Below are 23,094 nucleotides of genomic sequence, written 5' to 3'. Positions count from 1 at the left end.
GGATCATTTAATTGTTGACAGATGATTAACAAATGACCTCATGTGCCAAAGATGTATGAGAATGAACTATTATTAAGTCATGACAGGGTGTGCACTGTTGTCGTATCGTTTCCTGGTTCAAGACGTGTCTTATGCAGGGCTACCTCTCATATCTCCTAAAAGTAGGACTGAAACAGTGTTCCAGTTCCAAGGAGCTTTCCTTTGCTTTAAATAAAAGCGTTGCCATTTACCAAAAAAAAAAAAAAAAAAAAAAGGTTTCGTACATTTCCTTTGGCTCTGATTTGAGCTTTTGCCTTTTGGCATTTAGCATTGGCACTGGTTCTGCTAAATTAAGGTTCAATACTGGATGTCTAGTTTTCCCAGACATCCCTCCGGATGCCTGTCACTGGGATAGTTGCCATGTTGTTCCTTTTGCCCTTTTTTTCCAACCCGGCGGTTTTAGTTCTCTTCCCCCTCCCTTTGCAGGGCAAGGGAAGCACAATGGCGTTGCTGTTGCAAACTGATTCTTATGGAAATGCTAAAACTTGTTTTTCTCATCTGTACCCGAGTGAAAGGGCATTCTGTGGGACACTCCATCCCCATTTTCTCATATTCCTGCCTTCACATCACCAGTATTTACTGTTTTAATTCATAGTGTATTTTTAAATTACGTTCCAATGTTAAACTCTAGGTCACGGAAGCTGATTTTGTCGTGCAACGTTAAACACACTTGAAAGCTGTTTTGAAAGTTACTATCAGTGACTCAGTGAATATAATGGAAGTTTCCTTGTATGCTCTGTACTTCCGTCACACTTGATTTTACTGTCAGCTGGAGAATGGCTTATCCAGATGATGACACTTGGTAAGGACATTGTACAATCATTTAAAGAGAATATTGGGATAGGCACAAATGGGACAATAAAACTATGTTGATGGTAATTCATTTTTATTTTTTATCTATAAATTGTGTACATGACTACATGCATTTGATAGAACATACTTCTTCCTGACATACATAAAGGGGGCACATTTCTTCAGGTAAGGGTGACCCTTATTGACTATTTTAGCAGCATTAATAAACATTCACACCCACAAAACTCCATCAGCATGGACTATTCATTAGTGTATGTTCTGAGGGTTAATGTAGAATAAAAAATATATATATATATATATGTTTTTTTAGATACTAAAATAAGTGACGTGATTGGAGATATTGGGGGTGAAACTACATTGTGGTTTGTAGTGTCTAATGGAGCCTATCCCAGTATTCTCAATACAGCTTTTAGGAAATGTCCAAAGCGCCCTTATACACTAATACAGACAAAGCTGTGCAGTGTGATTGGTCTCAAATGTGTCAAGTTGGGTCTTAAAGGATCCCAGTGATTCAACATCAACAACATGACTAGATAACCCATTACATACTCTCAACACTGGGGGTTATTTTCAAAAAGTGTCATTTTCATGTGTAAGTGGGAGTTACCATGCATGAAGGAATCTGTTACCCAGTCACATATATACAAGAACATAAGAGCATAAGAAAGTTTGCAAACGAGAGGAGGCCATTCGGCCCATCTTGCTCTTTTGGTTGTTAGTAGCTTATTGATCCCAAAATCTCATCAAACAGCTTCTTGAAGGATCCCAGGGTGTCAGCTTCAACAACATTATTGGGGAGTTGGTTCCAGACCCTCACAATTCTCTGTGTAAAAAAGTGCCTCCTTTTCTGTTGTAAATGCCCCTTTATCTAATCTCCATTTGTGACCCCTGGTCCTTGTTTCTTTTTTCAGGTCAAAGAAGTCCCCTGAAGTATCTATTTAAAACGTAGTACAGTAATATTTCAGACCCCAAAATGATAACTAATAGCATTATCGTACTGTAAGCTCCGAAAAACAAAAAAAGATAAATGGTTATGTTTTACACTTATCAAGAAGCCAAGTGTCTCGGAGCCCTTCAGTTCCATAAATCTAAAAATCTCTGTTTCAATATAAACGAACCATAGCATCCTCCTCGGTAGTTTGCTAAAACATTGGTAAAGACTGATTTGATCTGACTTATTTCTAACTGTGTAGTTCAGTGGATTTTTGAATAGTTTTCTTTTGGAATTATAGCATACCCTTGCTTTTCAGAAAAACAAAGAAAAAATGCTATTTCTAACTCTAGGTTCAGTGGGCTTTGGACACAATGAAGAAAAATAAGAGAAACCTAAAAATGCAGTTGTTGTCTTTTTTTCCAGTGAAAAGATAAACTTAACAATTGAAAGAACAATTAAAAATAAATATTACTGTGAGTACTTTACAGTGAACATATTATAGTTGTGTGTTATCCACAAAGGGCCGAGGTTCAGGAAAATCTATTAGAAGTTTGTCTAGCTGTTCATATCGGATCCGATACAGGTCAGAATGGAGAGGGAGCTAAGATAGACAGATAGTACTGTGGTACTTTGCTGCAATTCTTCCTATATTCTTGCAAAGTAAAATGATTGATCAGAAATGAATGGAGCAGTCTTTCATTGCCTATGGTTACATACTGATTTAAAACACTGGGAGATGTGTGCAGACTGTGAAGTACACACCCTGCAACCAGATTACAACAACAACCAAAAGGGAAGTTTTTTTTTTATAAGAATTAAAAGTAGGTCTGCAACCAAAACTCACAAAGGGCATTAGAAAAAAAAAAAATTATAAATGAAGAATGGCAGGCTTTTCTTTGGTATAACTAAATTCGATTGGGGAGTAAGGGTGATGCTGTCCTCTTTGTTCTCTTTGATGCAGCCACGTAATAAAGTCATGCCTTATTTAAACAAAGAAATCTGATATTTAATAATTAGAAATCATCTTTTATATATTCTGTAATTATATACACCTTCATATGAGATGGTGTAAATTTGCAGGTTTTGAAAGTAACTGTGTAGTTACTTAAAAGAATAACGTTACTTGAGAAATGTCCATGAAAGTAAAAATGCATTACGTAACCGCTGCTAAAGTGTATACATTTACACAGTAAACCATCACGTAAATTACTCTCTCTCTCAAATAGAAAAATTGCATAAAGTTACTCAAAAGCACTCTCAATGGTAAGCACCTTTAAGTTCCTTTGAAAATAACTCCCTCTGTGTGAAGAAGTGTCTCCTACCCTCTGTCCTAAGTCTATCTCCACTTAATTTCCCATCTGTTTCCTCTGGCCCCTGGTTCTGTGTTCCACCTAAAGTACTGGATCGAGTTCCTTTCAGGTGCGCTTGATTTTTGCCTTGCGCTTGTTCTTGATTGGCTAGCTCTGTTCAATTTGTGGCAGCACCCAGCTTAAACTCACTATAAAATCACACCATGAAAGGGACTGTGTAATCCCATGCAAGCGTAAAGCACTTTATATGTTTTACAGAATTTCTACCAAACAAGGCCCAGGTACTCTGTGGTATTCTATAATCCTCTCAAAGTTCCATTGCAGGTGGTGTTCACTGAACATTAACCATAATCGGTTGCTGTCCTCAGGTATGAAGTAGACAAGGCTGTGAAGTGGACCCGCCCTGGCAACACCCTCAGGAAGAATGTTACTGCCCAACATTTCTTTATTAATTAATGTTGGACAGATGGCATGAGCCATAGTAATCCAGAATTGACTGGTGCATGCTGTTTTCTGTTTCAGCTAGTGAAACCTATGGAGACACAATGGTTTCCAATACTTTATATTGTGACCGTAACGATACAATTAAAACATTGTCTGAAGGCCAAAACACCTTCATTCAGTGTGGTCAAATTAAAAAAATAAGACATATTACTAACTCTTTCCACAAATGCTGCCCGCTTCCTTATGCAAGCATCATTGGAAACCACTTTGGAAACAAAACTCAAAGCACTCAATATTACTCACAAAACATCTAAACATTTTCACATATGGCAACAATATTCATCTTATTGCAATGGCAATTTAGTGTACTATAAAATAAATAAAACTTTGAGTCAGTAAAACACAACATATAGTACATCTTGTCCAAAAATCCCCAAGGAGTAAATATGTAACAAACACAATCCTCACACAATGTCAAATAACCAGTATTTAGTGACAGAAATATAAATAAACTACTCTGAAAAATATATAAATCTCCAAAGCAGCAGGATTGCACAACAGAACCAAAGAAAAATGTCATGCAAGTCAGGATTGTTTACAACAAACTGTAATAGACAGGACATTAAATCAAATGGCAGCAACAGGATTCTAACAGTAGACGAGATAAGCCATGACTGTTATAAACACAGTATCAAGCATTGATTAAGAAACATTTTACACCAAACAGTATTTGCATAGATCAAAACTTTTAACAATGAATAACTTTATAGACATTATAGCACAGACCAAAGTAATTGCCAAGACATCTGTTTAAATCAGCCAATGTTAGAGTAAAGATTTATCCTATGAATAACTTTTAAATTATATTGTACTGATTTCAAAAGTTCAACAAATAATCCTTTAGGAAGGCAAACGTCCTCCTTAAAGAAAAAATAATGTCCAGAAAACAAAACAAAAACAAATACTGTGTACGAATTGTTGTCTGAGGTCCGTTTTGGTGCCAAGTCAAACACCAAAAATACACAAAATCAAAATGTAATTCTGTACGAGGTTCTCGTTTAACATTGATACAATATAATAAATAAACAACCAATTAAAGGAATAATGGTAATAATCCCAAACAGTCGGAAAACAGCACAGTCAATCCAGCAGCAAAAATAGTAGTATCCCTCCCCAATAGGGGATCTCCCCCATCTCTTCCTCGGTCCTGTCGCGCTTGGAGTTCCAGTCAGGAAATGAAAACAAAAGGGAGATTTCGCGAAAATAATTGGATTAGACGCTGCCGCTGCACTCAGTGTAAAAAGAATAATTGTATTCTGTGAATAGTTGAATTTAATCAGGTTTTTAGATAACTTGGTACTTTCAGACAGGAAAATGGTAAATTAGAATAACAGTTATGTTTCTAATAACCCAAACGAGTATGACTTCTCTGTCTCTTCTTAACTGACCAGCAAAAAACACCACTCTGCTTCAAAAACCACACACCCCCTCTAAGGAAGTAATCGTCGGATTTAAAGAGCTCACAATTAAGGTACTTAAGCCTAATAAGCACTTTGCCAATTAGAAAACACCTGAAACTAATTAGGATTTCAATGTGAAAGTTAAGGAAAGGATCACGCTGATAAACAGAGAGAAAAACCATTGCAGAGGTGACCCATTAAAGAAATAGAACAATATATTGACACTAAATTGATACAGCTTCACCTAATTTTACCTTATGAATCTAAAAAGCCCACATTATCAACTAGGACTAGATTGCTTATTTAGCATTGAATAACAAAATACGTTAACCTGGCCAGGTATTCTGATACTCAATTAAGAGCAGCAGACAGCAAATTACTTATGCTGCGTCAATGTAGCCGATGCTACACATACAGTGCCTATAGAAAGTCTACACCCCCTTGAACTTTTTTCACATTTTGTTGTGTCAGTGTCTCAGAGTTTCATGCATTTAAATGAGGATTTTTCCACTTATCTACACACTGTTAAGGGGAAAAAAGTTTTTATTGAGAAAAAAATTATATATTAAAAATACAAAACTGAAAGATCATAATTGGATAAGTCTCCACCCCCCTAAGTTAATACTTAGTGGAAGCAATTACAGCTGTGAGTCTGTTGGGATAGGTCTCTACCAACTTTGCACACCTAGATTTGGCAATATTTGACCATTCTTCTTTACAAAACTGTTCAAGCTCTGTCAAGTTCCTTGGGGAGCGTTGATGGACAGCAATCTTCAAGTCATGCCACACATTTTCGATTGGATTTAGGTCGGGGCTCTGACTGGGCCACTCAAAGACATTTACCTTTTTGTTCCTTAGCCACTCCATTGTAGCTTTGGCTGTGTTCTTTGGGTCAATGTCATGCTGAAAGGTGAACTTCCATCCCAGTTTCAGCTTTCTTGCAGAGGGCAGCAGGTTTTCCTCAAGGACTTCTCTGTACTTTGCTCCATTAATTTTCCCTTCTATCCTGACAAGTGCACCAGTCCCTGCCGATGAGAAACATCCCCATAACATGATGCTGCCACCACCATGCTTCACAGTAGGGATGGTGTTCTTTGGGTGATGCGCTGTGTTGGGTTTGCGCCAAACATAACGCTTTGCATTTAGCCCAAAAAGGTTCATTTTAGTTTCGTCGGACCACAAAACTTTTTGCCACATGGCTACAGAATTTTTTTGCATACTTCAAAAGGGATTCAAGGTGGGCTTTCTTGAGTAATGGCTTCCTTCTTGCCACCCTACCATACGGCCAGATTTGTGGAGTGCTTGGGGATATTGTTGTCACATGCACACTTTGACCAGTCTTGGCCATAAAAGCCTGTAGCTCTTGCAAAGTTGCCATTGGCCTCTTGGTAGCCTCTCTGATCGGTCTCCTTCTTGCTCGGTCATCCAGTTTGGAGGGACGGCCTGATCTAGGCAGGGTCTTGGTGGTGCCATACACCTTCCACTTCTTAATAATCGTCCTGACCGTGCTCCAAGGGATATTCAAGGCCTTTGATATTTTTTTATACCCATCCCCTGATCTGTGCCTTTAAACAACTTTGTCCCGGAGTTCTTTTGAAAGCACCTTGGTGCTCATGGTTGAGTCTTTGCTTTGCAATGCACTACCCAGCAGAGGGAACCTATAGAAACTGCTGAATTTATCCTGAAATCATGTGAATCACTACAATTTAACACAGGTGGAGGCCACTTAACTTGGTGTGTGATTTTGAAGGCGACTGGTTACACCTGAGCTAATTTAGGATTGCTATTACACCTCTCCATCCAAGCTATTCAGTTTTTATTTTTAATTAATTTTCTACAAATTTCTATAATATTTTTTTCACTTGGAAGTTGTGGGGTAGGATGTGTAGATAAATGAAAAAAAAATAAAAAAAATAATGCATTTTAATTCCATGCTATAAGGCAACAAAAGGTGAAAATTTTGAAAGGGGGTGTAGACTTTCTGTAGGCACTGTAGACATAAAATCTGCATTTCCCAGGATCTAAAGGTTATGTAAATTCATCCAGCAGACATCCTGCCCTTCCTTTCACTCTGTGGTTGAGGTCCACTGGGATCTGGAAGACTCTTCCTGACCTGCAGTGCACCACACATGATGCAGGCATTACAGAGGCTGCATCTGACCATGGACTATTGGAAGATTTTTCATCAGCTTTTAGTATTGCAGAAGGGGCTCTCAAAAACAAATGAAACACAAAATCAATACTATCCTGGTCTTGGGTTGTCGCACTGGTTATTGATTTCCCAGCGCTTCCTGTAACATTATCTCCAGCAGTCTCCCATGGTTATATTAGGCACTCAGGAAATCTCTTGAGGACATTTCCTTTTTGACATGATCACTTTATAATTTTGGGGTAGAATTGCCTTACAGTTTAATAAATAATACACGATTGACAGGTGGTGCACATCTTGACTGCCCTTAACGTGCTTTACCCTCCAGTAAGCACTGGGTCATGGAGACCACTATCTGGTTTGTTTAGCATCATCACATAAATTAAAACCTTCGTTGCCTCAGCACCTCTGTCTATTACATTGTCTGTAAGCACTCAATGACTGTGTGGACACCACATCAGCATCAACAATAGGGCAACATGGCACTGATGCAAATCCTAACCACAATGGAGGGCTAAACTCTCTGATATAACAAAGGTGTGGTTGTTCTATCTCAATTCGGGCTTTCTTCAGTTGGCATGGACCAAAGCCTAACCTGAACACAACTGAGGCACTGTGGGATGTGCATGAAGAACATATGAAATAACGCAACAGTTTGGCCAAGCTGGTGCTGACACAGGGTGTCCCAAAAGTAGGTTGTGTATATATTGACTTTTTTATATATACAGTTGTAGTCAAAAGTTTACATACCCCAATGGAAATTTATAATTTCTAGAAGTTTCTCAAAAACAAAGTACAGGAAAAATCTTTTGTAGCAAAAGTTTTGCTTTTCTGGATGAGGAAAAAAAGTTACAAGAAATAGATGTCTACAATTGATTATTTATGCATTTTTTTTGCAAAACTCCAGAAATGTTAATTAAAAAATATTCATACCCTGACAAGGAAAATGAAATTAATAGCTACTTGAGGCAACTTTAGCAATAATAACCTCTTTTAAACGATTAGGATATTTGTCAATGAGCTTTTGGTTTTTTTTTAAATTTATTTCTTAGCATTTTTACATACAATTACATTATTTTTTACATACAATTACCCATTTATACAGTTGGGTTTTTACTGGAGCAATCTAGGTAAAGTACCTTGCTCATGGGTACAGCAGCAGTGTCCCCCACCTGTGATTGAACCCACAACCCTCCGGTCAAGAGTCCAGAGCCCTAACCACTACTCCACACTGATTCCTAGGACTTCTCTTGTGCACAGCCTTCTTCAACTCATACCAAAGATTCTGAAATTGGATTCAGATTGGGACTTTGACTAGGCCATTCCAGAACCTTGGTTTTATTCTTCTTTAACCATTCTGAAGTAGATTTTGATGTGTCGTGTTGGAACGTCCAGTTACCAAGTTTTGTAGCGGAGGATTTTAGATGATTGGTCAATATCTTTTAGTATGCTATGGAATCCATTTTACCATGTATTGGAACTACATTTCCTGTGCCATTAGAGGACAAACAGCCCCATAGAAGGATATTACCACCTCCATGTTTGACAGTAGGAATGGTATTCTTTTCTTTGTACGCCTCACCAGACTTTCTCCAAACGTAATGACTATCAGCGTGACCATATAGTTCGATTTTTTGTTTCATCACTCCACAAAACCTTTGACCAGATCCATCATTCAAATGCCATTTTGCAAACTTTAAGCGATTTGTCTTTGTGATGTTTCCCTAAGCTTTTTCCTTGGCCTGCGACCACTGAGACCTTCACCATGCAATACTCGACCTATGGTTGAAATGGAAACCCCAGTCCCACTTTCAGCCAATTCACTTTGAATATCTTTGGCAGTCAATCTCGGATTGTTATTAACCTTCCTCACAATTCTTCTACATGTTCTTGGTGAAAGAACCTTCTTTCTTCCAGACCGAGGGAGCGTTGTGACAGTACCATGGGTCTTGTACTCCTTGATAATAGAAACAATAGTTGAAATTGGGATACTCAATTTTTTTTTACACAAACCTAAACAAAACAAAACCTAATCCTCCTCGGGTTCTTAACTAAACAATTAGAGCCTTATCTAATATGGGGACAGGCTAAACCTGTTTACCCCAACCAAAACAAACACAAGTTCTTCGTTGGTTTAATCACGGCTTCTTTCTTTATTTCTTCTCTCTCTCTCTCTCTCTCTCTCTCTCTCTCTCTCTCTCTCTCTCTCTCTCTCTCTCTCTCTCTCTCTCTCTCTCTTTCCAACACTCCCTCAGCCACACATTTCTCCCATTGTGTTTTTGAAGGTCAAACAATAATTCAATTAACCTACATCGTTACACAATTCATTATACAATTTAGTAGGCCTTCACCAACATGGCATCCTAATAAATTCACCTTTAGCAAGATGGAGTGCACCTTTCCTAAGCCCAGGGTCCTAAAGCCTCCAAATTCTGGTTGGGAATGTACACTCCATCACTATATATATATATATATATATATATATATATATATATATATATATATATATATATATATATATATATATATATATATATATATATATATATACACAGTGCCTTGCAAAAGTATTCAGACCCCTGACCAATTCTCTCATATTACTGAATTACAAATGTTACATTGAAATTTCGTTCTGTTTGATATTTTATTTTAAAACACTGAAACTCAAAATCAATTATTGTAAGATGACATTGGTTTTATGTTGAGAAATATTTTTAAGAAAAATAAAAAACTGAAATATCTTGCTTGCATAAGTATTCAACCCCTGTGCTGTGGAAACTCCCAGTTTACACCGATGAAAGAAATTGCCCTAACGAGGACACAATTACCTTACCATTGGCCTCCACCTGTGAACCATTAAAGTTGCTGTCACATTTTCTGGAAAAAAAACCCACTGTTGAAGGATCATTGGTCAGGCTGTGAATCTGAAGGAAAATGAAGACCAAAGAGCATTCTACAGAAGTTAGAGATAAAGTAATACGAATGCATAGATTAGGGAAAGGGTACAAAATAATATCCAAGTGTTTGGATATCCCAGTGAGCACAGTTGGATCAATAATCAGGAAGTGGAAGCTGCATCACACCACCCAGGCACTGCCAAGAAAAGGCCGTCCCTCAAAACTCAGTAAAGGAGACTTGTGAGAGAAGCCACAGAGAGGCCAACAATCACTTTGAAGGAGCTACAGAGTTCAGTGGCTGGGAGTGGAGTAATGGTGCACCAGTCAACCATATCAAGAGCTCTGCATAACACTGGCCTGTATGGGAGGGTGGCAAGAAAGAAGCCGTTACTCAAAAAGTACCATCTGAAAGCACGTGTGGAGTTTGCCAGAAAGCATGAGAGTGACCCAGCTGCGATGTGGGAAAAGGTTTTGTGGTCAGATGAGACCAAGATAGAGCTTTTTGGCCAAAACTCAAAGCGCTATGTGTGGCGCAAACCTAACACTGTCCATGCCTCAAGACACACCATCCCTACAGTGAAGTATGGTGGTGGCAGCATCATGCTGTGGGGATGCTTCTCACCAGCAGGGACTGGGCGTCTTGTTAAAATTGAAGGAAGAATGGATGGAGCAAAATACAGGGAAATACTGCAAGAGAACCTGCTTCAGTCCGCTAAAAAACTGAAGCGTGGGAGGAAATTCACCTTTCAGCAGGACAATGATCCCAAGCACAAGGCCAAAGCAACATTGGAGTGGCTCAAGAACAAAAAGGTGAATGTCCTACAGTGGCCCAGTCAAAGTCCTGATCTCAATATCATTGAGAATCTGTGGCACTATTTGAAAATTGCGGTCCACAAGCGTTGTCCAACCAACCTGAACAACCTGGAGCAAATCTGCCAAGAAGAATGGGCCAAAATCACTCCGACACTGTGTGCAAAGCTGGTACATACTTACCCCAAAAGACTTAAAGCTGTTATTGCAGCGAAATGTGGCTCTACCAAATATTAATGTGTGGGGGTTGAATACTTATGCAAGCAAGATATTTCAGTTTTTTATTTTTCTTAAAAATATTTCCCAACATAAAACCAATGTCACCTTACAATAGTTGATTTTGAGTTTCAGTGTTTTATATATATATATATATATATATATATATATATATATATATATATATATATATATATATATATATATGCTACCTACCACTGGAACACCATGCCAGTACAGAAGGTCAAAGTATTACAACTTCCAACAAAACATAATTCAAAACTAAACTATATTGCTTAGCACTTCTTTTTCCTTTCAACAGTATAAGAACATTGAAGGAGTTACCAGCAGCTTATGCACAAGGACAAAGTTTATATTTAATAGGATCATCTTTTCCGCAGTGAATCCTGGATTAATTTGCACACATCTGAAAGTAGACCTGTTAAAGTGGACTAAACAAAAGCGAGCTCCAGGGACCACGAGACGCTGAGCTGTGAATTTGCCTCCCTGAACCTGCAGAAAAGCTTTCTTCTTGACATCCAGTGTCGATGAAAGGAAAGAAACCTAATTGTAAAAAAACAAGACCAGTGTCGGGTAGATCTACATAAACATTGAACCCATCAGTGAACCAGAATTAGAATTGTAAATGAGAAACTAATATATAAAATAGGCTTGGCTACCTATGTACTGTAACACTGTAGCTGGAAAACAGTGCTGCCTGTATTATTGGTTTGGGTAACTGTCACTAATTTCTATTTTTCATGAGCATCTGGTTGAATCCAGGGGGCAGGGAGCTGTGTGGATTAAGTACAAATAATCATTTCGGAACTTGTTCCAAAATACAAAATAAAATGTATGCAAACTATACAAGCTCTCAGCTGTATATTGGCTGCCAGATCATGCAAGTGCTATTGAATAAAGGTGTATTAACTAAAATTCACAAACAGATTTAGATGGGAATCAGAACTCTGTAGTAACTGGGAAGATTTATGACTGTGTGTTGTGTCAGAAACAGCACTGCCAAATCAAGGTTCCTAGTAGCTGATTGATCTCAGAACTTTGTTATGTTGTTAAGGATCCAAGTGATTCCATCTCATACCCTCACCATTCCGTGTGAAGAAGTGTCTCCTTCCCTCTGTCCTAAGTCTGTCCCCAGTTTGTTTCCAACTGTCCTCTGGCCCTGATTTCTATGCTGCACTAAATGTATTGGTTTAGGTTAACTATGTCGCCTCCTTTTAAGGCTTCAGTTATGACCCCCTAATTCTTCTTTGTTCCAGGGTTATACTAAGGGTTATACTTCCCGTTCTAGATACTTTATTAAGTAGACTGGTGGAAAGATATCCTCAGATGAGCCACTGCGGCTCCGTAATTGAATTAGGTGTGTGCCGATACTCGCAATTTCCTTTAGGAAATGTGAAGTTGTTCGGTATTAATTAGAGTAAAAGGTGTTAATTACTGGTTGTGTCATCCCAGTTGCTTCAGACAGCACAGAGTGTATGACAAATGCACTCTCAGCTTGATTAGACGTACCCACCAAACACTTATAAAGACACAACACCTAACAATGTGTTCCCTCAGTTCCTTGTTTAAGCAAATATTGAGTATTAGTCAATAACAATCTGACAGTGTTATTTAATATGGAACCTTGTTGTGATCAAACTCATTTATATTTTATAAGTGATTATTTCTTACCTTTTGATCTAAAATCATGTTTATTTTTTTCTCTTTTCTTAGTTACCTTTTAAAATGCTTAATCTCTGCAGTGAATTGTGGGATTGCTCATTTGTATATATCATTTTGGGTTGGGGGTTGGGAGGGGTTAGGGGAGGAGAAACATATTTAGCTAACGGATAAAATTAAGTTAATAGAAGTACTGATATATTTAAATATATATTTATTTAGTACAGATCCCAAAGCTATAACAACAAGGTTTATTAAACATTCATCTCCTGCATGGTGCCTAAACATGCATTATTATTATTATTATTATTATTATTATTATTATTATTATTATTATTATTATTATTAAATGTCGGCTATTGTAGTCTATATTCCGTTTTGTACGCGCTCTGAATGAGAGGAAAATTCGCTTCCAATTGGCTTTTAAAACGCTCAATGCAGAAGTTAATTGCCATTGATTGGTATTCAGTTGTAAAGGTGAGAGAAGTGCAGCTTTTCTGGTTTTGAAATCAACACATTTAATAAATAGGCACCCCCTAATTTGAAACTTGCCTACACTGAACCTGGTTGCATCTCACAAGATTTATACTTCATAAAAACAGGAGCCCATATGTAGGCAGATCGAGGCAGCATGTTTTGTAAAGAGACCACCTTTATTTCATGACAAGTCCTCTTGTTACATTAGGAGAGGCAGTAAAGTGTTCTGAAATGGTTATAAGAGAATCCTTTTGTTGTGATATATACTCTTAAATAGAAATAATATACTGGGATTTGTGGGACATCTGGTACTACATTTATCTCTGACTATCAGAGTCTGGAATGTGTTTATGGGAACTTGCTGCACGACAGATTAAATTGAGCCTGCATCCTACCAGTAAACCAGACCAGTCCATTTAAACCGGGCTTGAACTGCTTGCCTTTTAAGCCAGTGGATCATGGAATTGCTCTTGCCCTTGAAAAAGCTAGCTTCTCATCGGACCTCGGCTCTCCCAGGGTTAATAGTTCTGCTTGGGGGTATACAGGGGCTGCAGCACAAAGTCCAAAAAGCAGCTGTCGCTTAGGGAACAAGCTCCAAATAAAAGCTTTGGCACTCAAAGTGAGAATTCTCATGAAGAAACACTTGTCTCCCCTCTTTCCATTGCAATCTGACCCCCTCTCTTTTTTCTGATTACCATGTGCATTAATGCTATTCATTGGGTCCTGAGCACAAAGACAGTTTGACAGTACACTGGGTTGCTAGGACACAGTGGGCAGCTATGAGCTTTTGCACTAAAACGAGGGAAGAAAACCTCTAAAAACAACGTCAAAAACTTGATTTATTTAGCCTGTTTGTTTTTTTCATTTGGATACCTTTGTACTTTATAGAAGTTTCCATTTAAGTGCAATGACTACATCAGTTTCATTCTTCACCATGGCACTGAAGTTTAGCCTACAGTAGGTAATGGCATATGAGGGATGTCAAAAAAATAAAAAAAAATAGAACCTGGGCTACTTCACTCACTCAACTTTCTTTCTTGATTGGCACAACATTAGACAATTTAAAGAGCGACTTGGAAATGTTAGAATTTATCATGCATGACTACTTCAGATAATAGAATTAAACAAAAAAAAGTTGCTTACATTCCTGTAGGTGTTAGTGCTTTAATTTACACTGTGTGTGTGTAGGGGGGGGGGGGGGGGGGAGGGAAGCAATCCCTTTTTTATGTCCTCTGATCATTTATCTAGTTATTTGAACATAGCAAATCATTTTTCCCCATGTGTTAATGAGCCAATGTACCATTACCGCTCTGTTACTGTATTATAACAAAGTATAATATTATGTCACAGTATTCTACATTTTAGATCTGCATTTAATGCAACAGGCCAACAGTAGTGTATTCATTACAATAAATATAGTTACATAATTTAACAAATTTTTTGCACAGCAAACTATAATAAAACAAAATGAAACATGGGTTTGGATTAAAGTGTATTGTGTCTTATAAAGTATTTCACGCTACAAATGCAGTTCATTTCATCAGACTGACACTACTAAAATGAGGTGTTGGTAATGTCAGTATTACTGTCCCAGTCTAGGATGAGGTGTTGGTAATGTCAGTATTACTGTCCCAGTCTAGGATGAGGTGTTGGTAATGTCAGTATTACTGTCCCAGTCTAGGATGAGGTGTTGGTAATGTCAGTATATTACACTGTCCCAGTTTAGGATGAGGTGTTGGTAATGTCAGTATATTACACTGTCCCAGTCTAGGATGAGGTGTTGGTAATGTCAGTATTACTGTCCCAGTCTAGGATGAGGTGTTGGTAATGTCAGTATATTACACTGTCCCAGTCTAGGATGAGGTGTTGGTAATGTCAGTATATTACACTGTCCAGGTCTAGGATGAGGTGTTGGTAATGTCAGTATTACACTGTCCCAGTTTAGGATGAGGTGTTGGTAATGTCAGTATTACACTGTCCCAGTCTACAATTCTGAGCATTTCAGTGAAACTGATTTGCCTATAGGCTTAGTAACTATTTCATCTGAGTTTCATACACTTTTCTTTTTAAGGAAGCAGCTTACATTAACAGCTCAGCTGGTGTTTGCATATTGATATTGGGTATGTCCTGTTTGTCTTGCTACAGACCTGGGGGACTTTGGGCTCTGGGATGAGAGTTTTTTAGGCTTGTTATGACTTTGCTAATTGAGTGGCAATCATCAAGTCCAAAAGCTTCCTTTCTACCATTGCCGATCATGGTCTGATTGAATGAATCTATACAGAACTCTGTGTAGGATCATTCCATATAAAAACACAATCTGCACTCTCTGATTCAGATGAACACTGAATGACAGCTCTCTATCACCCACAAAGTAGTTCTGATTGAGCTGCAGAGTCAATTCTGGACTCATTTTGAAGCTCTTTCCAATGATGTATCACATATGAGGGTGGTCTGGAGGTAGACAACTGTCACTCCACCCACAGGATGGCAAACCATATCAGGGTAATTTAATGATGCCACCAGGAATGGGAAGATTGACAAAAAGCTAAAGATTGTTATTATACTAAAGATATTGTTTACTTACTTTGGAGTGACACTTGTTTTACCTTTGGGGAAAAGCACAAGGCTTTAGTTTTAATAAGATGTTTCTTGCAGAACAATTTAAAATATAATTTCTTGTAAGTTTAAAGAGTAAGTAGCGGAATTCCGAAACATATAGAGTTACAAAAAAAATATAGCGTTAAAATAACGTACCTGTAATTTTTATTTTCATTGTTACATCCTGACAATTTTTTACACTTATACCTTTAACACTTTGAATGCCACATTGTTTTCCCGTAGAATGTTGTCTTTCACCAACATTCGGCATTATTTAGTAAGTTTTATAAATCCTTGAATATCTAAAAAAATAAATAAATTAAAAAAATAAAATGATACAACAAAAGTACAAAAGGATAATATGTTCCCTACTTTGCAGGCTATGAAATGGTTGGTTGTAAAGGTATGCATTTTATTATTTGATTGGAAAACTGGGTAAAAATCCATACAATATAGGTAAATGTGAAATAATTTCCTAATAAATTATTTTATACAGTACTTTATACACCATATGTTTTCAGGAGAGGATAGTGTTTGAAAGCTATGTAATATACTATAAACTGCATTTTTCTTTTACATTAATCTTTATTGTGTTTTTTTTTTAATTAGAAACAAAACATCAACAACAACGACAATAATAAATATTTCAACAATGCAAGTTGTTTAAATTAATATATAGGGAGACCATAGATGCATATTTAAAAGTAAAAAAAAAATGACATGTATAATTTAATTCATTAACTATATACAATACATTCAATAAATACAATAATGTTTTCACTGTACAACCCAAAAACTAAATGTTATAGAGACCCCTATTATAATATAATTCATACTTCATTCAGTACACATTTATACATTTTCTGAAGCAGTCTTATGGACACATTGGGACGTTAGTCTGGACAGTTTGACCGTGTCTGCTTCCGGCTGCCTGGTCTACTCCAGCTTGAGCAAACAATACAATCAGGACGATAGCGGGGATCTTCAAACCGAGCAGGGAAATGCCTCTCAGTGAGCCTAGAAACAGCCTGATTTTTTTTTTTGTGCTTTTCTACCCCATTTCCCACGGCACTCAGTCTAACCAGCTGCCTGCTATGCCCTTGACACAGAGACACAGAAAACTTACTAAGTTCTTTTCTTGATCAGTTATCCAGCAAAATATTTTCCACACACATTTAAATAATATTTGACTTTATTGTAAATCAATCAGAAAAAAACATGTAAACATTACTTCAACTAATTTAGCAGTAAGCATTTACAAGTTCTCATTAACAGCGATGTACATTTAAAAAGAATGACATACAATAATATTTATACTATCTTATTAACAGAAGCTGTTTGGAATGAAAACCAGCATACACGGGTCCCCTAGGAGCAGGATTAAGAACCACTGATTTAGAGGACAGATCTCAAACCCCAGTGCACTAGAGCGGACATTTTGAAAAGGGTGTTAACAATGAAAACAAAAATTACAGGTACATTATTTAAGTCGTTGTAGCAACACGTGGGGACGCGTGACGCTATATTTTTTGTAACCCCGCTACTTACTCTTTATGGTTACATTTCTAATGACTATCACTGCAAAGCAAGCTCTGGTTTGCCTTGCACACCCTGCTGGTGAGCTTCATTTACCTTCACTTACCATTGCATCACAAACTGTTCTTTATATCTTGTTTTCTGTTTGGTTAGTTAACAGTTTTTAACTTGACTGTAAATAATATTGCTTCTTGCACCAATTGTTAGCTTGGGCTAAAATAGTTTGGATTACTGCTACTGTTGGACCAGCCACTCAGTCCCAAAGTCCCAGCTACAGAAGGGGTGAGCTCTACCAGCAGTAGCAAAATGCTAACATGTGCACCAGTAGAAAAGGCAAGTAACCACAAATCTTTACTGTTAACATTTCTGCTCTATTCCAGGTTCAGCATATTATGACAACGTCCGCCCACTGGCGTATCCGGACTCGGATGCTGTTCTAATCTGTTTTGATGTCAGCCGTCCAGAGACCCTTGACAGTGTACTTAAGAAGGTCAGTGAATGCTCCGGCTTTATTGATACAACTTTATTTAAACCATACCGTTCACTTTCCATGTTTTATTCCATAAGAATGGAATGGAATTGTTCGGACATGAAAAGACACTCTATGGATTTGATTTGATTTTTTTCATTTTTTAAATGTAGTGGATGGAGAGGAAACAGAGTTACTTACATGTATGAAAAGTCTGGTGTAGTTTGATGACAGATTGCAATAGTTATACAACTAAGAAGGGAGATACAGTGACTTCAACATAGCCAATGGCAGCTACCCAAGCACCACTAGAGGAATCCAACATAGCCAATGGCAGCTACCCAAGCACCACTAGAGGAATCCAACATAGCCAATGGCAGCTGCAAAGGGGCTGATAAAATGTTTTGCTGTAAATCACATCAGCGTATTTTTTCAGTAAACAAAATTCTGGTACAGGGTAATCACAGGTGGACATTTCACTGTCAAAAATCGTAGGATTACTATGAATCCAGTTAGCAAAATAAGTAAAATGTTATTAGCATTACTTAAATACGGTATGCACTGAAACAACCTGTGCTTTACAAAGTAGCCAATTGGTATTTCAGTACAAATGTCTTCAGCATGGATATTTCCCCTTGAGTGAGTGGGCTGACATTTGCAATGTTTGTAGTGTGAAATTAAACCACTGGCACATGGCCCTGCAACAGGGTACACAGGCCAGTCTCTAAGCAATTTAGCTTCTCATGAAACACCATGAAGCACTGGGGCTAATGACAGATCCTCCAGTCACTTGTGCATGACGTTTTAACTTCACAGAAAAGAAGCACAATTGAATTCCCTGTGACCTGCAGTTGGCATCTGAGCCTTGCTAATCGGAGATAACTGGTTAGTTCCTCTCAATGTGGAAAAGAGCACTTCACTCTCTCAATTGTCTTGAAACCTTTTGAAGTTCTCGACCTAAATCAAGCTTTTAGAAAAGTCAATTGAGTCAGTCCCCAATAAAGACCCAAGCCAAGTCTAGGACCGGGTTTTTGTAATTAAACAAAAATAAACTATGCAAGTATGTTTAAAAAAAAAAAAAAATGCAGCAGTCAAACCCAGTGCTTAATTTGAGCCGGATCCTGCCGGAACAGGATCCGGCACCTCTCAGATTTTACTTTTTTTGTTCCGGCACCTAATTTGTCCGGATCCGGTACCTCTCGCGGCATGATTTATTATTTTTTCCACTGTTTGCACTGTAAACATTCTAATAAAAGCGATCAGAGTTAAAGTTGCTTCTGCCTCCTCGTTATTTCTCCCGCCCCCCTGTAAAAGCGCATCCTATCCTGCCACACCGATTCCAGACCTGCTCTCTTATTTGTACATAGAGGTTATGGGGCGAGCCCGCGAGGTAAGTAACTGATCTTGAAACAGTGGTGGTCAGCTAGTGAGAGATCCCTACTTGATCACGTCACGTAGCCTAGGCTAGTCGTCGCTACTGAATTTGAAACGTGTCGTGGGGAAGGAAAGCCAAATCAAAAATGAGGGGGAAACTGCTCCTGATGGCAATGCCTTAGCTAGCAGCGCTTAATCCCGCCAGTTCAGCATCACCACCGGCACGTCCTCCACTAGCTAGTAGCCCTACTAGTGAGTCAGACTCGGCGGGAGAGGGGGACGGGGTCGGGGAGGATTAGTGATGGGCAGTTCGATTATTTTTAGTGTCTCGATTCATTTGATTCAGTTCAGTTTGGTGAATCGATTCATTTCGTTCATTTGATTCACTGATTCAATGACACAAAACCAATCAATGTAGACCGCATTAAGATTGTTTACGTAGGTTTATTTGAACTGGAAAGAACGAGTCATTCACAAACTGCACATCACAAAAGCTAGGGAGAATCTATATTTGGTTGACTTGGTTCATAAACATTAAATTAAATATAGTTTAACAAAAAAATAATAATATATATTTAGAATACTGGAGATAACCTAACAGTTTGAACCATTAGCATTGTTTAGCCATCAGTATCAATCTAATCTAATCTAATTTAATTTAATCTTTAAAAAAAAATAGTCATTTGCATTTCTTATGTGTTTTTTTCTATACATTTGGAGTCACCCATTGTTTTTTACAACAACAAAAAAGAGAGGCTGAATGAGTGGTATTTGTGGAACTAATCCGTGGTATTTATTCAGCACATAGCAAAACGCTGTTTGCCCAATTCATCTTCTATCCAGTAAATCTTTGGGATTAGTCATGTGATCAATCACACGTTGAAGCAGACCCATAACCGCAACATGTACATTTTATAAAAACAAAGTTTAAACGTGTATATATTTAGTATTTTTTAGTGTTTAACACAGTAAAATAACATTTAGAAAATGTATATTTAATGTGCGTGTAAAATATAATAGACGTTTAAGAACGTCATCCATTAGAATGTGCAATAGCCTCCTAAAAGGTCGTTGTATCATAGCTGATACTACGTGTCACCTTGTGGACTAAGGGGAATCGCCGTCATTATTAAATTATAAAATACTTAACTGTAGTTGTAAATTGTCATGTATAAAATACATTCATTCCAAGGTCAAATATGTAATCATAAGTTACATAATTAAGCCTTGGATACAATAACGTTACAATACCAGTAGATGTTTGTATTTATTTATTTTGGAAATGAGGTGTATCTCTCAATTATTATTATTATTATTATTATTATTATTATTATTATTATTATTATTATTATTATTATTATTATTATTATTTAGTAATTTGGCTGACTTTACTTAAGATGACTTAGAAGTATTAATCATAGGGAGGGATGAAACTAGCAAAAGAGCGGGTGGAATGTACAGTAACGTCCTCTGCCTCTGACGTAAAAAAACAACAAAGAGCCCTCAGAAAAAAGGTTTTTGCACATGCCCGAACCAAGGCCCATTTAGCGGCAGCAAGCATTGTAACCAAGGCTAAAGATGACACCTTAAGACAGGTTATAGTTACATTATCTGGCTACATTGTGTTTGTCACTTTTTTCTCATGCGTTCCGGTACCTCAGAGCCCCCCGGAACACCCCCCCTCTCACGATCACTATGTGTTCCGGGACCTCCCGATTTACAAATTAAGCACTGGTCAAACCTCTATTTTACAGGCATTCTTAACGTTCATCAGAATTCATTTTTGTCAGCTTGACCATTTTTTTTATGTCCCATAATAAAAATGGCTTGAAATGTTGTTAATGGCAGTTCTAGTGATTCCACTCTTCCACATCCATTGTCTTTTCAACTACCCCGGTGTCCTAGGAAATAAGTTGATGAAGCTCTAGAATTTAAAGAGGAGGTTCCATTGTTTCTAATGTCTACGAGCTTAGGCTGGGAAATAAGTGGATCGAGCCCACGAAATAAGTAGATAGAGCCTAGTCAATAAGTTGATCGAATATATTAACAAATTATATTATATTATATTCGACAGTATGACGCTAGATAAAGGGATGTGAATATCGCTGTAATATATATTAGCAACAAATATATAATGAAATTTAATGTGTATTTCGGTTTGTGTAACAAACGTTAACTAGCAAAATGTGTTACATATTTAATGTTATTTTGCATTTCTGGAGGTGTTCTGGTTTTGTATGGACAGCTATGCAAGCGATTTTCCAAAAGTTAAAGCATGAGTTTCAGTCATGGAAAAAATTGAGCTCCATGCTATGATTACTAACTAGGCCATGGTGCACATAAATCACATGATGTACTTAAAAAATGTTGCTTATACAGAATTATTGTTTTGTATTATGCGCTTTTGTTGTTTAATTTATTTTTACATACAGTACTTTGTATAATTAGGACAGAAAATGAACAGGACACTGGTTATCATCAGGCATGTATTTCAATTACAAGTTTGGGAAGAAACAATACATTAATTAGTTAAAAACCAAAGAGTTAACATATTTGCTAAACCGTGGTAAATACCTGTAGTTCAATACCAACCAAGATAGCTATTGTAAAAAAAGAGATCATACAGTATATGTAGTCTACTGTAGATCAGCATGATGGTAAATTCCTGTAGTGCAACAACCATGTAAGACATAACGAGCAATCATATCTACCATGGTATACGTTTTTCATTTCTGTATTTGTCCTATCTACAGAGGATTTGACAGGGTCCTTTTTTAACAAGGTACAAATCTTATCCCTTAGTAATACTATATATTACTGCAAGGAATACAATTGTCACGTTTACGAAGAATATGGCATTTATGTTAATATATTATGTGCAAACTACATGAGAGATTTTTTTTTTAATTCCTAACCTGAGAACACAACACAATACTTTTCTAAAAAAAACTTTCATCTGGCTATTTGTGGTTCATTTTCTTCACCCTATCCTAATTTAAAAACCACAACCCTAAACCTAGAACCTTTTTTAAATAAACATAATTGTATGTGTAACAATAAATGTTAATGCTTAACATGCAAACAAAACAATTTTTTTTTTTTTTAACTGGCAGTGGTAGGCCTACGTTTTGCCACGTCTAAACTGTTAAAGTTACAGCTACAGTATACTAATATTAAAATGTAAAAATACGACCTTGTCATACTGATATTATGGATGCAGCATGTCATTAGATTGTATTGCTGAAACATTTTAATTTTGATTAAAGATTGACATTTTGATGTGTAAAATCATTTAATATATAAATAAATCTCTGCGATCACACATAAACTACATCTGATTGACAACGATGTTATAGAAACATAAAGACAGGGGTTTAAAACAATTTAAAGAGTCGTCGATCACACATTTTAAAATTCATACGATAAGACAGTGGCACGAACACACAAACCAACATGCACAGTCTTGCAAATAAAATGGTCAGATAAAAATAAAAAGCCAAGCAGTGAACCTCTCCTTTAATCAGACTGTTGCCCCATCTTACTTTTGCCTACTTTTGTATTACTGCGCTTACGCGATCAACTTATTTCCTACAACACCGGTATTAAGGAATTGTCGCTACATGGGAATAACAGCAGCAATGACGTGTGTTGTGCTTGGGGGGTGGGGGGGTCACCAACATTTCAAAAGAGGCCCAAACACCTGACACATTCCATAGATTCACTGTTGTAAGATCTATGATTATTGTAGCCACTGCAGAAAAATAATAATAATAATAATAATAATAATAATAATAATAATAATAATAATAATAATAATGAAGATAAACAGGGTAGGAGGGATGCCTCAGCTGACTGGCAAATTGAAAATACATTCCGGATATTTAGGAA

The 23,094-nt window shown here is 37.2% G+C and overlaps 1 protein-coding gene across 1 annotated transcript in view; it reads left to right on the top strand.

Moving 5' to 3' along the window:
• rnd2 (Rho family GTPase 2) overlaps positions 1-23,094 on the top strand; it is a 51,026-nt gene that overhangs the window by 12,730 nt on the left and 15,202 nt on the right. The window contains exon 3 of the mRNA XM_034055346.3: positions 17,744-17,853. Coding sequence (XP_033911237.1) covers positions 17,744-17,853 — 110 coding nt within the window. The remainder of the gene's footprint in view (positions 1-17,743; positions 17,854-23,094) is intronic.

The sequence above is a fragment of the Acipenser ruthenus genome, chromosome 33 (genome assembly GCF_902713425.1).
Source record: "Acipenser ruthenus chromosome 33, fAciRut3.2 maternal haplotype, whole genome shotgun sequence".
Taxonomy (NCBI): Eukaryota; Metazoa; Chordata; class Actinopteri; order Acipenseriformes; family Acipenseridae; genus Acipenser; species Acipenser ruthenus.
Note: the sequence above shows the minus strand (reverse complement) of the source record. Positions and strands in the feature narration are given on the sequence as shown.